Source organism: Acinonyx jubatus, chromosome A1 (assembly GCF_027475565.1).
Source record: "Acinonyx jubatus isolate Ajub_Pintada_27869175 chromosome A1, VMU_Ajub_asm_v1.0, whole genome shotgun sequence".
NCBI classification, from domain to species: Eukaryota; Metazoa; Chordata; class Mammalia; order Carnivora; family Felidae; genus Acinonyx; species Acinonyx jubatus.
The window spans coordinates 2112009-2127144 of NC_069380.1; the positions used below are offsets into that span (position 1 = coordinate 2112009).

General features: G+C 45.2%; 1 protein-coding gene across 6 annotated transcripts; it reads left to right on the forward strand.

Annotated features, from left to right (window-relative positions):
- The first annotated feature begins 3415 nt into the window (after positions 1–3415).
- On the forward strand, positions 3416–9798 carry SAP18 (Sin3A associated protein 18). Of its 6 annotated transcripts, none has more exons than XM_053206276.1 (4): positions 3416–4105; positions 4263–4372; positions 9291–9312; positions 9572–9750. In XM_053206276.1, coding segments are annotated over exons 1-3 (423 nt in total). In that variant the 5' UTR covers positions 3416–3793; the 3' UTR covers positions 9292–9312; positions 9572–9750. The 6 variants fall into 6 exon arrangements, with proteins under 6 accessions (XP_053062251.1, XP_053062301.1, XP_026920321.1 ...); XM_027064520.1 differs by having other exon boundaries at positions 3779–4105; positions 9190–9312; positions 9572–9798; XM_027064522.1 differs by having other exon boundaries at positions 3779–4087; positions 9190–9312; positions 9572–9798.
- Positions 9799–15136: the final 5338 nt, after the last annotated feature.

Below are 15136 nucleotides of genomic sequence, written 5' to 3' on the forward strand. Positions count from 1 at the left end.
GAATCTCAACAGCAGAAAAAGCCATGGAGTTATAGTGATTGACTGAGGCAGATTCTATAAAACTTCACCTTACATATTTCTGATTTTAATTAGGGTAATCTACTTGCGCCCTGATTGAAAATGCCAAAACATGTTTCAGAAGAAGAGCGAAGAGGATGGGCGGAGACACATACCTCAAATGTTCATTCTTTAAACATTTTTTGTTGTGGCAAAATATAACGCGGAATTTGTAATTTTAACCATTTTTAGGCACACAATTCAGTGGCATTAAGTATATTCACAACGTTGTGCAATTATCACCATTATTCACTTCCAGAACTTTTCATCGTCCCCAGGAGAAACTCTGTATCGTTAGACAGTAATTTCCCATCCCCCCCACCTCCCCAGGCCCAGGTGACATTTATTTTACTTTCTGTCTCTCTGATTTTCCCTATTATGAGTGCTTCATATGCGTGGAATCATACAATATTTGCTCTGTTGTGTCTGGCTTATTTCACTTGGCATAATGTTTTCAAGCTTTATCCTTGTTGGCATGTATCAGTACCTCATTCTTTCTTAAGACTGAATAATATTCCGTTAATGTGTATCAATTCATTGGTTGAGAGACACTAGGTTGTTTTCACCTTTTGACTATTGTGACTAATGCTGTTATGAACACTGGTATTCAAATACTGATTGGAGTCCCTGCTTTCAATTCTTTGGGGCATATACCTACAAGTGTAATACTCATGCGTGTAAATTCTAAAGAGAACAGACGCATATACTTAAATATTATAATTTGTGTTCAGAGCTGGATCTAGAAGCTCAAGTAGGTGGATTGAAGCATGCTGAAAATCCACCTTAACTTCTAAACTGTACCTGCGGTTCCACTGCTTCAAGGTACTGGGAAATTCTGTTTTGATGAGGGCCTGTCATTTGGAAAGGTCCAAATGAGAGCTTACGTCTAAGAAACTCCCCAGTAATGCCTCCCCACTATGCCTCCCCAATAATGCCAATAATACGTTGTGAGGTTCTTCATTTCCCCACTTTCATTGTTGTTCCTTTAATTGATTGATTACAGTGCCCTCATGTGTCTATATTTTTATACTATGGAAGTTTTGAAGTAAGTGATGGGGAGAAAGGAGCATATTTGTGATGAGCCCTGGGTGATGTATGGAAGTGTTGAATCACTACACTGTACACCTGAAACGAACATGACACTGTATGTTAACTGGAACTAAAATAAAAGCTTAAGTAAAAAAAATTAAGAAAATAGAATCATAAAACTGGGGAGAAAATTTAAAGATCTTTTTAAAAACTGAATATTCACTTCATGCAAGGACCCATCTTTAAGCAGTTAAAACACTTTTTTTTAACAGAGATCTAAATCACACACACAAGAGTATTTAAAACGTATGGCCACAATGTGACCAATGACCCCCCCCCCCCCCCGCCACAAAACCCCTCTAGTGAGAAAATGCTAGCTAGTCCATTAGAAGCTCCCTAGGTGCCCTTCATAAATTGCATTACCCTAGCTTACACTCAGAAGTAACACTGTCCTGAATTTAGTGTTAATCACTGCCTTGCTTTTCTTTATAGTTTTACCACTTTGTGTTTGTTTTCCTAAACAGCATTTGGGGGAAGGGGGAGAGAAGGTTCCTATTTTTTAACTTTCCATAAATTGAATCCTATTGTATGTATTGTTCTGTGACTTGCTTTTTTTAGTCTACTTTTTAAATAAGCATATGGATGCATTCATCCATTTTCAAATCTTTATGAAATTTCATTTTATGAATATATTCTGGGTAGACATTCAGATTTTTTCTAGTTATGAAGAATAAATGTTTCAATGTTGTTCAACATGTTGCCTGGTGCTCACATGTGACTATTTCTCTGGGTATACAAATACAACTGTATACAAATACAAATACAACTGGTATCTTAAGTTGTGCATAAAGCCAATCTTTCCAGGTAACACCAGTCTTTCCACAGTGGATGAGAGTGGTCTATAAGAATTCCATTTTCTCCATATCCTTGCCAGAACTTGGTTGTCAGATTTTTACATTTTGGCCAATCTGAGTAAAATGTCGTTGTGGTTCAAATGTGCATTTCTATGATTATTCACGAGGTTGGGCAGCTTTTCAAATGTTTACATGTAATTTGTGTTTCTTCTCCCCTATGAAATGCCCATCATGACTCGTGCCCATTTTTCTAATGGACTGTTTGAAAATTTTTTTTTTTATCAATTGATAGGCATTCTTTTGGGATGGGCTTTTTTTTTTTTTAAATAGCAAGATATAGTATTCATACAGAAGAGTATAAAACACAAACATACTGCTTAAAGAATAATTTAAAATCTAACAACTGTGTAACCACCATAAAGGTAAAAAAAAAAAAAATAGAATGTTGCCAATACTTCAGAAGCACCTTCTTTGCACACACCCCCATCACCGTACTCTTCTTTTCTCAGAGGTAATTCCCATTCTGACTTCTGTGATTAGTTCATTGCTTTTCTTTTTATAGTTTTATCATCCTGAACAGTATAGTTTAGTATTGTCTGCTTTTGAATGTTATGAAAATGGATTCACACAGTATATATATTCTTCTAGCTTTGATGCCATATAGCCACTATGACGTTTGCGAAATTCCTGTTGTTTCATAGTTGTAGTTTCATGTAGCTGTAGTTCATTTTTGTTGCCATACGGTGTTCCATTGCTGTTCGGCACTTTTGTTGCTGTACGGTATACCGTGAGTCACTGAACTCGTGATTCATTGTACTCATGATGGAACTGGGGTTGTTTCTAGCTTTTTGTTCTTATGAACAAAACTGCCAAGAACATTATTGTAATGTCTCTGGATACACTTCAGCAAGATCTTCTCTAGGGCATATACCAAGGAGTGGAATTATAGATCTAAAGTATACATATATTCAACTTTACTAAATAACCCTAAGCCACTTTCCAAAGTAGGTATACCAGTTTACACATTCATCACCAGCATCGGAGAATTCCCATTAAGTCTGCCAGCAAATGTCAGAGTTTCTAATTTTTGCCAAGCTAGTGAGTGTAGTTTGTTTCGAACCAATCAATTCAAGCCAATTACTATGGTTTTAATGCATTCCCTGGATAATTATTCCTGAGCACCTTATATGTTTATTGGCCATTTGGAATTCTTCATTTTAAAAGCACCTGTTCAGTTATTTTGCCCATTTTCTATTGGGATGTCTGTCCTATTCTTTATATATCTTGGACACTAGTTTTTGCCAATCACATGCATCACAGATATTTTTTCCCACTCTGTGGTTTATGTTTTTCTTTCTTTATGATGAATTTTGAAGGTCAGGTTTTGTTTTGTTTTTCCAATTTAGTCAGATTTATCAATCTTTTCTGGTTAGTATCACGTATCCCAATCCATAGGTCACGAAGATGGTTTATATCCCAAAAGCTCTAGTTTTTCTGTTCATTTTCAAGTCTTCGATCCATCCGAAATCGTGTTATTGTGGTGGGGGAATGGCTCACTTCACTATTCCCCCATACAGACAACTATTCCGTGAGCATTTACTGTTCAAGGGTGTGTTACACAACTTGTTATTCCTTTACTAAAGAGTTCGATACTTTGCTAATAAAGTCATGTTTTTGCTTACTTACCTCCTGTACCACTCGTAAGAGTTTTGCGTCTGTTAACTTATTCATTACATGCGAAAAGTGCCACCGCAGGCTTCTTTGGCCCGTGAATATTTCAGGTAATAAATTCCCAGGCTACCAACGGCCTGCGAACGACCGCCTCCCTCAGAAGCTCCGCCCCGCGGACGCCAATGCCCGCCTTTTTCCTGAGGACGCAACACGCAGGCGCGGCCGGACCCGAGCTCCCGCGCCGCACAATGAGTTGCGCCTGCGCCGGCAAACGCCCCGCCCCTCCTCCTCTGGTCCTCTATAAAGCCTCGAGCTTCTCCTCGCGAGAGACTTCGTTCTCATGCTCGCTGCAGGGGTCGGAGGTCAGAGCGAGCGTCTCGCGGGCCGTAGGAGGAAGATGGCGGTGGAGTCGCGCGTTACCCAGGAGGAAATTAAGAAGGAGCCGGAGAAACCGATCGATCGGGAGAAAGTATGGGGTCCGGAAAGAGGTGGAGGTGGGCCTGGCGGGGCGGAGAGCGCGGCCTGTTCCCGAAGGCGGCGGTATTCCAGCTCCCCGGGCGGTTCGGAGGCCGCGACGCCTCCGGAGGGGAAGGGAGCTGTGGGCTCGCAGCCGCTTTCTTTAACTTCTGCCCTTCCTCCTTTCGCCCCCAGACGTGCCCGCTGCTGCTGCGTGTTTTCACCACCAATAACGGCCGCCACCACCGAATGGACGAATTCTCCCGCGGAAACGTACCGTCCAGCGAACTGCAGATCTACACTTGGTGAGAGTGCTGGGGCCGCGGGGGGCGCGGCCCTGGGGGGCGGTCGGACATTAAGTAATTCCCTGTGCCGGGAAAGAAGTGTCCTCCGTGTTTTCGCTTTTTCCCCTCCACTCGGGGCCTTTGGGCCCAGCTCTCAGAAAGTTGGAGGTTTTACCTGGTAGGTAAAAGGGGCCTGTCTTGTAACACGTTTAAGGTTCAAGCTTTTTTGAGTTGTGAAGAATTGACAGACCCAAGATTGCTGTCGCTTGTTGTGGCTGCTGGGTACAGAAATAATACGTAAAGAAAATGCGGCGGCCTTCTTTAAGGGGCTCATGGTCATGGGATAAAGGGAAGTAAAGGGAACTCATGGGATATTTATCCTCGAGAGCATTTTTATGTGTGATATTAATCCTTAGGTGCCATGCGTTTAAAAAAAAGAAAACAAAGAAAAAACAGGTCGATTTTTGATCTGGTGCTTGATGGAAAAGATTGTGATGCGTGTTCAGTAAAGCCTGCCCCTGAATATTTCTCTCATGGGTGGGTACCTTCCATACCCCCAAGTCTGTCCGGGGCCAGTACATACTGCAGACATCTCTTTAGTGCTGCACGTATTTCCTTAGTTTCACATCATAATGGCTGTTTAGTAGCAGAAAAAGGTTAATAACTCTTAAAACGATGCCTTTATTGTGATAAAGATATATGTAGCGTTACATTTGCCACGGTAAGGACTCCGTTGCATCAGCTATATTCACATTGTGCAACTCTTAACCTGTTAGAAAAGCTTTTTCATTTCCCCCAACAGAAGTTCTACACCTAATAAGCAGTAACTCCCCATTCCTTTCTTCGCCCTGGTATCTAGAATTTGCCTATTCTAGATATCTTAAACAAGAGGACTCATAACCGTGTTTGTTGGGTTTGCCTTATTTCACTTAGCGTGATATTTCGTTCTCTTTTTATGGCTGAATAATACTTCCTTGTAGGATATACCACATTTTGTCCACTTATCTGCTGGTAGGCGCTTGAGTTTCCATTTTTTGGCTTTTGTGAATAATGCTGCTATGGACCTGGATCTGTTTAATCCCTGCTTTCAATTCTTTTGGGTATATACCTAGAAATGGGACTGCTGGAATGTACAGTTATATGTTTAACTCTTTGAGGAACCACCAACCTTTTTCACAGCAGCCGCACCATTTTATAGTTCTGGAAGGGTATGTAATTTTAAACTGTGAGCCCAGCACAGTACAACTTGATTCTTTAAACATTGGGACCTTATTTGTCTTTTTGGAGGTACCCTGTAGTGTGCTTCCAGTTCAGCATCATTCCAGGATAAAAGTTCTAGGGAGATTGATTTAATTTACAGGGAAGAACTGTTACTAAAGGGTTGCTGAAAATCTCTATTCAGAGATGAAAATGTATGCTTCTTCCAACAAACAAGAGTTCCTGTTTGCCGGGTGCTATGCTTAGATTCTGAGGGTATGAAGTAAAGAAGGTATCGTGGTTTCCTACAGGAAGCTCAGTCTAGTGGAGAAAGCCCATGAAGAAATACTAAGTATACTTCAGGGTGAAGATGGCAGAGTGAGATTTTACCAAAGACCTTCTGCTCCTAATCCAGAAGAAAAGTTACAAAAAAATTCTGCCCTAGACTGTCCTGTCCTTAAAGTGCAACCAAATAAGGAAAGACCACCTATGTTGTATCTCAAAGTGACGGCCAAAGACAGATTCTGAAAGACTGGGTAGTTGGTGTCATAGTAGCACAGAGCCCTGCCCCCTGTGCCTAAGAGCAGTACTGAAGGAGGATGAGTGAATAAATCTTGGGACTTCTTGATTTGTACAAGTAGACTGAGGGACTAAATAGGCAGCCCTAAGATAAGTCCAAGAAAGAAGAGTGCAGTCCAGAAGGCCCTAGCAGAAGCAAACTGAATGTGCCGAAGTTCAGGGCACTGTATGGAGTTGGGGTAGTAATAATAAGCCAGATGCCGCGGGAGTGGTAAATGTCCTGTGCTTGTATGGTCATTAAACAGGTTATTGAAAGAGAAGTAGTTAGGTAAGCTGTGTCAGGGTTCGGTCAGAAAAACCGAACCAGCAGGAGATCTGCATGAAGGGCTTTGGTTCACATAATTATGGAGACTGCCTAGGTACCTAGATCCCGGCCTGCAGGGCGAGCTAGCAGGAAGGGCCAGGCTGGAACTTGAGCAGGAGCTAAAACTGCCCACAGCAACCTGCATTTCCCATTCAGGGAAGCCTCCCATCTGTTCTTAAGGCCTTTCAACTGATTGAATCGGGCCTACTCTGATTGATTGAATGAAGCTTACTCAGATCATCTGGGATAATCTCCTTAATTTAAAGCCAACTGGTTATAGACGTTCATCACATACACAGAATACCTTATAGCGACACCTACATTAGTGTTTGATGGAATAACCGGGGCTATAGCTTTCCCACGTTGACGCATAAAACTGACTCTTACAGAGAGCTCTTTCTTCATCCATGCACTCAAGCTTCGGACCGGTGGTCAGAAAGCAACGCTTGGCATTCCCAGCTATTAGTTGAGGGAGACGGTCGTCGGCAGGCTGGAAGCTTGCAGGAGATTTACTGTCAGAACTGATAACGGATGTAAACCAGATTCCCTCAGTTCGTTAGGACAAGGTGACGGTATGGGAAGTATTTTTAGAAAGGAAGAAAGAACTCTTCGTGGTGCACAGCATTAGTATATAAGGTGTGCCAGGGAATAATTAACGTCAGGTGAAAATAAAGGTCACCTCCAAGACTGATTAAAAAATCAGCTTGATCTCAGACTTCATGGGGACAAAGCTAAAACAGGCAGGGGAGTTGTTGCAGAATAGAGTAGAACTCTGACCGTTAAAAAAGAAAAAAAGCTACAAAATTAGGAGGTGATAGGAGGGTAGCAGTGTGACTCTTTATCTGAAATTTTGTAATTCCTTCTATTTTACTTGTTTTTTCTTCTGTTAAATGCAATGGTGAATTTTGTTAAAAATACGTTTAATATTTGAAGAATGAATTATATTTTTGAATTATAACTTCATAATACATATCAAGTATAATGTGCTTGATAATCTTCAAGGTTTTTTTTTCTGCCTCATTGTGTGTGTGTACAAGAAGATGCCTACAGTGGTGTTAACATCACTGGTCATTTCTGGTGGGTGAGATTTGGGATATAATTTACTGCATTCGTGCATGCAGCTTTTCCTCCTCTGTAAAGTGTGTCAAGTGGAGAAAGGCAGTCATGCGCAGCTTCTCGCCCCATCCTTGTGTGGCTGCATAAGAGTGTCCTGGGCCTGGAGCTTTTTTACTTGTTTGTTCGTTTGTTTTCCCCAAAGAGATAAGAACCCTCACAGCCTGTGCTGGACGTGTCTCTCTGGCAGTACCTTTCCCTCTTCTGGGTTTGATGGGCCGTTGTCTGGCACCTGACCGGCCCCACTGCAGTGTCTGTTCCCAGGGGTCCTTTACCTGCAGCACAGGAAGGGTGCGTGCAGACTGTCGGCGCATCAGCTCCAGGGCGAGACCTGCTGGCGCTGAGGGACCCGCACTCTCAAGCCAGTCTTGTGTTGTCTTTTCTCTGTGCGAGTAAAGCATCGTTCCCTCCGTGGTCTGTGTGAGTCGGGTCCGTCTGGGCAACCCCAGTACCCACACAACATGCAGTAGGTTGACATCCTGGGCCTACTGCTCCTGCTGGAAGGCACGGGTGTGCTCTGTGCCGTCCTCCACGTGATTGGACTCCTCCCCTGGAGGTGGGAACAGCTGTCCCTTGTGTGACAGAAGTTTTATACAGAAACGTTTAAAAACCGAGATGGAGAGGAGTTGAAGGCAACATATACGGAGTTCCGTAATGAGGTGGAAATAAGGCAGTGGTGGTGGGGAGTGGAGAAGACGATTCGATCTGTGTTTAGGAGGCAGAAACAACAGAGATGGGAAGAACTTAACAGTGCTTTTAGGTTTATGACCTGAGCGGCTGAGTGGGTCTTGGTAGTTTCAGTGGTAAGAGGGCAAGGGCATTGTTCTGGGGGTGATGCTTTTGAAGAGTGTCTGGTGTCCTTGTTTCATTTTATAGCACCTTATAGGCAAAGTTGTTTCAGTTCCGCATCATCCATTAAGTTCTGAGTTCACATCGTTTCAGGGCAAGAATATGTATTGTCAAAGGAGCCTCTGCTTAGTCTAAAGAAAATTTCATGTTTCATTGGCCTTCTGGCTCCGTCATCTATAGAACTCTTAAGATTCCATCTTAGAAAAAACGTTACACCTTTACAAAAATGCTTTCCTGTCATTGAGTCTAAGATGCATTTCAACTTTAGACATGATAAAATGTGGAAAAGTATATATGCTTTAGAAACAAGGAAATACAGTTATTTTAAGTGTTTAGGTTAATTTGGATTAGTTATTCTTAAGGAGGTAAATCACTAGCCCAGAAAGACGTTACATAGCAATGAAAGATAGCAGGTGTAATCCCTTAAAGTCCCTTTTGGCACTAAAAGTCTGACTTTAGTTCATCAAAATTTCAATCATTGAGGCTGGTAAGGGGCGTTTATGGGGCAAATAGTATTAGCCGCTTTAAAATTAAGTATAGGGGGCCCGGCTGACTCTGTCGGTAGAGCTTGTGACTCCTGATCTCAGGGTTCTGAGTTTGAGCCCTGCGTTGTGTGTTTTGAGAATGCTTAAAAATAAAATCCTAAAAAAAAGTAAGTATAAGACCTTGACAGCCTCAATTCTAACAGGTCACAATCCAGACACACATAATTAACTCATTATATGTCAATATCCTTGCTATATTACTGTTATATTGTTGATTAATCAAATGTAATGTTTTTTTAAAAAAAATTCAGGATGGATGCAACTTTGAAAGAACTGACTAGTTTAGTAAAAGAAGTCTACCCAGAAGCTAGAAAGAAGGGCACACACTTCAATTTTGCAATTGTTTTTACAGATCCTAAAAGGCCTGGCTATCGGTAGGTAACTTTTAATTTTTTAATTCCTGTAATCTTTTTGGCTTTGATATGTTTTAATTGATAGGGATAACCCCTTTTAATGAGCCTCCTATTGGGCAGAAAATAAATTTATATTATCTTAACGTCTGGTTCAGCTTAATGTAGTAATTAATTTATAACTGTGCCATAAGATAACGGAGCGAATCCAGTCCAGTGTTTACTTTGCATATTTAGCTTCGTTGGTCTGTGATCCATTAACAGTTGGTCTCCTTTTCTGCAGAGTAAAGGAGATTGGCAGCACCATGTCTGGGAGGAAGGGGACTGATGACTCCATGACCCTGCAGTCGCAGAAGTTCCAAATAGGAGACTATCTGGACATAGCAATCACCCCTCCAAATCGGGCACCGCCTCCTTCAGGGCGCATGAGACCATATTAAATTTTATTTACTATTCCTTGAATTATTTTTCGTTCAGTTATGTAAAATAAACTTTTTCCTCCCCTCGTCATTGCCATTAAGCCTTTAAACTCTAAACGAATTGTAATGCGTCTCCTTAGGAATTAGATTTGGCTGTGTTGGGTATTAACAGAACGTCCGTGTTTCTGGTCCTTCCATAAAATAATGAAGAAAAGTGCTCTTAGCATCCGATGTAAAACTGTATTGTCAAATACATGTGTGCAATCAACCGGAGTGTGAAAGTTCATGGCGATGGGAACAGGGTTTAATTAGCATTTGGGGTTTATGCCGAGTAGTGGAGGATGTTGTGTTGAAGCCCGAGTGGGGCAGAGTGACACAGCCATGGTATCGCACGAAATAGAGTGTGAGCTCGTGGCCCGGCCGCTCCGTGCAGGTAGAACTAGGGTGAGGTGGCTGGCGGAGGCCTCTTGCAGGAGCACGAGCCGAAGCGAGTTGAAGAAGCCATGTGTGCTGGAAGAGATCGCGCCGTCTGAATCAAGGTACGGTGACATAAAAAGTTAGAGGAGGATGGGTGCCACGGGGCGTTTTCTGTCTTAAAAATGGGGAGAATAGACATTTTGAAGACAGGAACCACTAGCGAGGAAATCAGGGTGAGAACTTAGGTGAGGGTGGAAAGGTTTCCCTTGAAGATCTGAAAATGGAGGGAGGGATGAAAGCAGAATCTTGAGACCTGGGAGCAGAGCCAGGGAGGAGGCCCAGTGGAACGAGTAGGAGATACTCTTGCATCCCGTTGACGGTGCCAGTGAGGGGGCGTTGGGGGGGGAACGGGCTTGCGTATGAGTATGTGGTTGGAGGGTCCGCGAGCGTGATGCCAAAGACCGGCTGGGATGACGTAATCTGGTTGCACCAGGAGCTCCGCAGCCGCGGACCCGTTGCTTGAATCTGTGTGTGTTTGTAAAAGAGGGATGATGGCACACAGGAATAAGTGTCTGCAAAGGCCTGACCTGTAAGTGACCGTAAGTCCTACCTGTTTTCCGTAAGGTCGAGTTTAGTCACAACTGGAACCGGTCTTCCGTTCCAGTTCCCGTCTTGAAGTGTATGGACCATGAAGCACTCTTGTTCCCGTCTTGAAGTGTATGGACCATGTGGCCGCTGTGGAATAAGCCTAAATTACGTTAGTGGATTACGGGAGGAAATGGAAGGCATATATTCCAGAATGAAAGACGAGGTGCTGGCAGTGGATTTCAGAGTCCGGCTGCAGTCGTTTTGTACACACAGAAGCAGCCTTTTAAACGTGACGGGATGGGCCCCCCATCGCGAAGGCCGTCACCAGGCGGCAGAGACCAGCTTGGAGCTTAGATCTAATCTCGGGCCTCTTCTCTGAAGTTTACCCCAAACTCTTAGATTCTGTATTCATTCAGACTAGATGGACTTGAGTTCTGGAGGTCATAAAAGTAATTTCAACCTTTTTTTTTTTTTTTTTTGAGAAGAAGAGCCATGGTCCCTTCCTGTGTGTGGGAAGAAACTGATTTACTGTGCAGACGGCAAAAGCAGGAACTAAATTCAGGACCTTCGTAAGACAGTGTTTCCCATGATGTGAACCGCAGTGAGGGCTCTCCTGTAATTCCAGGTTATTGTCTTAGTAGTTTTAAAGTGGTTTATTTGCTTGGTTCCAACGTGGAATTTTCCCTTTAAAGATTGCGGTCTTCCACCGAAAGTACAGTTAAGGACTATCTAATGGACTTATTACTGACTATAATGCTAAGAATCAGAAGACTTGTACTTAGTCCTTGTTTACGTTTGGCTTTGGTAAGTATGGCTTTGGGTAAGTAACTGAGCTGCTTCCTTAAATACAAATAGAAATAAATGGTCACCGTGACAGCACCATGCTCAGTGCGTAGCATCCTGACTGCCTCGCTTGCTCTTAGGGTATTTTGGAGTTGAAATTTTCCCTTTGGAGTATGTGTTGTAGTTCACGTGTTGCCTGTAATAACTTGCCAGTTTCCTCACAGTGTATGTGAACTTGGCATTTTGAGGTATTTACCAGATGTTCAATAGGGAGTCTCGCCATTACATTCTATTTAGGTTTTACAAAACACGACTGGGACTGTCCTATCCATAGTGATCCCTGGCTCAGGTGACGTTTGAGACAGCGGTGTGCACGTGTGTGTGAGCACGTGCAGGCCTGTGAGGGGGAGAGAGAGCTATTAAACTGTTAGCTTAGGTTGAAAATTCTAAAATTTAAGCGCTGTTATTCTTAAATAAAGAGCTGAACTTAGCCTGCCTCTTTCTATTCAATCAGACACGAATTCCAGACTTGGTTTTGGGGAAACTGAGGAGGCAGCACCCGGAAACAGCTGCTCAGAATTACAGTCAGTGCTGGGCTGTGCCCGGCACGAGGAACTTGACTGCGTTTCCTCACTGAACCTTGACAGCCAAGCTACGGAGACTGTGGTTCCATCTAGCGATCAGGTGGGGGCCTGCTTCAAGCGGGCACCGCTGTGGGGCACGCGCACCCAGGTACCCAGCAAAAGCTGAAACGTATGTTCCCCCAAGTAGGGTTCTTTGGCGATTTCTTTCATTCTCGCCTCTGCAGCCTGGCTCCCACTCACGTTGCAGGGCTGCTTCCTGCAGGAAATCTCCCCGCCACAACTGGTTTCTCCCAGGGGCCAGTCATCTGGAGTATGTAGACTGGTTTCAGTGTTTGTACAAACCAAGCCACCCATCGTGAGTGAAACCAGAGCTCCCAACCGAGAGTTTCAGAGCAGCCGGACGGGGTCCGTGTGTTCCGATTTGTATTTTGCTGCTTGACTGTGGGTGGTTTTGCCGATAGCTGTAGTTTCTTGGAGCCCGCAGCGGAACCAAACCCGAAGGAAGTTTCTCAGGGATTTTCTTCTCCCCCGTAATCCCTGGCAGGGGAATAAGCTCAAGCCTAAAAAGCAATTTTAATACTAAATACTAAGAAAATAATTTTGTTAAACAGAAATCGTGATCCTGGGAATGTTATGCAGAATTTATTATAGAAAGGTGTTATTACAAAACCAACCTTGAGTTTGTGGGGAGGAGCCAATGAAATGCTGCTGAGTGTGCGTCATGGTGAATATTCAGTTAAAGTGCTATTTACTAAGGAAGAAGAAAAAAAGCATTTGTGGCCCCTTGTTTTGTGCCTTCGGTTGTCAGAATTTCCTGTCCAGGCTAGCAGCTCCTAAGAAAAGTTCAGATGGGAGTTGATGAAATTAAAGCAGTTTCAATTGTGAATGAGGTGAACCTCCCGAGGCATTTTTCACACCTGTAAATTGTAGAGTCCCTGTTGGGAGGAGTTGGAATCTGTGCTGTTCCTGATTACTTCAGCTCCCCTCGTGCTTCTCTGTACTTTGCCGGGACAAAATACATGTAACGAGTGCCCGTCGGATAGCAGGTGCCCGGGCCTGGCAGTACACCAATAAGCCTGAGCCACATACGGATCCTTAGAGAGTCTTTCAGTCTAGGGGTGCCTGGCAGCGGAGTCAGTTGAGCATCTGGCTTCGGCTCCGGTCACGATCTCACAGCTCGGTTTGTGAGGTCGAGCCCCGCGTCGGACTCCGTGCTGAGTGCTCGGAGCCTGGAGTCCGCTTCCGATTCTGTCTCCCTCTCTCTCTGCCCCTCCCCCATTCACATTCTGTGTCTCTCTCTCTCTCTCTCCTTCAAAAATAAAAATAAATTTTTTTTTTAAAAAAGTCTTCCAGTCTAGTCACGGAAGTGTAACTGGTAACAGCTGGGTCGGAAGGTGTCACGACGAAGGTAATCACTGCTGAAAATGGCACTGGAGCTTGTCAAGCTCCTAAGGGCAGCTGGGTCGGATTTCTGTTCCCCATGTGGGATCTGGCAAGGGCAAAGGCACGGATGTGGGGAGGTAGGCGCTGAAGTGCCTGGTGGCTGGAGTAGATACAAAGGAAATGTCTGATGCCACTGCGGTAATTTAGGTGCGAATCGCAGTAGCGGCAGAGGGCAAGGGGGAGGGAACACGTCCAGAGATGTGAGGCCAGGAGAAAGAATTGGAAGCGGGATCTGGCAAAGGAAAGTCAGGCACTAGAGTAGAGCCACGGTTTACTCCTGTGCACGTTGGCATGAGAGTACTCGATCCTTCGTAGGAGTTGATCCAAGAATTAAATTGGTTCACGTGTTTAGAACTGTGCCTCGCATAGTAAGACGTTACCACTGTTTCAGTAGCTTAAGTTGCTGGGTGTCTACATGACGAACAAAAGCAACCAAGGTCCTTGCCGTCTTCGAGCTCGCGGTCCGTTCGTAGCGACAAAAACGTACACCCAAACATACCACAAATTCTGCCGCCCGTCGTGAAGGGTGAAAATACGGTGCTCAGAAAGAACCAGGCGGGACCGGGGAGAGAGTGACATTTACCCCGAGACCGGAGGCAGATGGCCCCCAACGCCTCTGAAATGGCCCGGAAACTCCAGCTAGCGAGGCAGAGGAGCTTGTGAAGCATTTGACCGAAAGGCCCCAGGCCGGAGCTGGCCGGCTGCAGGCCCGGCCGGAAGATCGGGCTCGGCGCTGTCACCCCTCGACTCGCGCTCTCCGGCCGGGGCTCCGTCCGCTTCGCGGTGAGAAGATGGCGGCTGGCAGCCGCGGCCGTGCGTCTCGGCACGTCGAGGCGATGGGCGCGCGGTTTTGTTCACCGGCGGTTCCCCGAAGTCCCGGGATCGGCCCTCGCGGGCTTGCCGTGCGTCAAAGGCCCGGCGCCGGCCGCTGTGGCCCGGGGCTCGGCTGTGAGTTCTTCCGGGAAACCTGGAATGCCCCTTCCCCTTAAAGGCCGGTGGTGGGCGGACTGAGGCGGAACCTCCAGCCACGGGAGGGCATTCGCTAAGCGGGGCGGCCAGGGAAAGTTCCTTCGAGAGCAGCGTGTGTGGGGCCCCGCGGCAGGAAGGGGCGGAAAAGGCGAGTTGGCCTGTGCGGAGAGCACGAGCTGCGAGCGAAGAGGGAGAAGTGGCCCAAGGTCAGTCAGATCGAATAGGGCCGCGGAGGCCGCCTCAGAGATCTTGGGTTTCATTTCGAAAGCACAGGGGGACACTGAAGGGTTTTAAGCCAGGAGACCGGCTTGCCGGATCCTAACCCTAGGAGCTTAGTAAGCTGGAAGCATCGCAGCGCGAAGTAACGGGAACTAGGGCCATGGGGGAAAAGTGGAAAGCGTCGGGGGGAGAAGTCTCGGGCAAATGGAAGTCGAGGGGCCGCCGCGAAAAAAGCAGGCGACCGGAAATGCTTACTTCGGTCTTTATTTCGCATCTTAAGACACCTGAGGCTTCTCACCCCCACCCTCTCTCCAGTCCACTGCGGACTTCCTTCCCTGGGTCCCCGTCAATGTTAGTGCTGTCGGGGGCTCCTGGGTGGCTCAGTGGGTTGAGCAGGTCATGATCTCACGGTTCACGGGTTTGAAC

What these genes read in the sequence shown, in the direction of transcription:
- SAP18 (XM_027064520.1), top strand. Translation starts at nt 3,794, where the DNA reads ATGCCCGCCTTTTTCCTGAGGACGCAACACGCAGGCGCGGCCGGACCC. An exon ending in GGGTCCGGAAAGAGGTGGAG is followed by an intron (nt 4,106 to 4,262) that starts GTGGGCCTGGCG and finishes TTTCGCCCCCAG; the next exon opens with ACGTGCCCGCTGCTGCTGCG. An exon ending in CCTAAAAGGCCTGGCTATCG is followed by an intron (nt 9,313 to 9,571) that starts GTAGGTAACTTT and finishes CCTTTTCTGCAG; the next exon opens with AGTAAAGGAGATTGGCAGCA.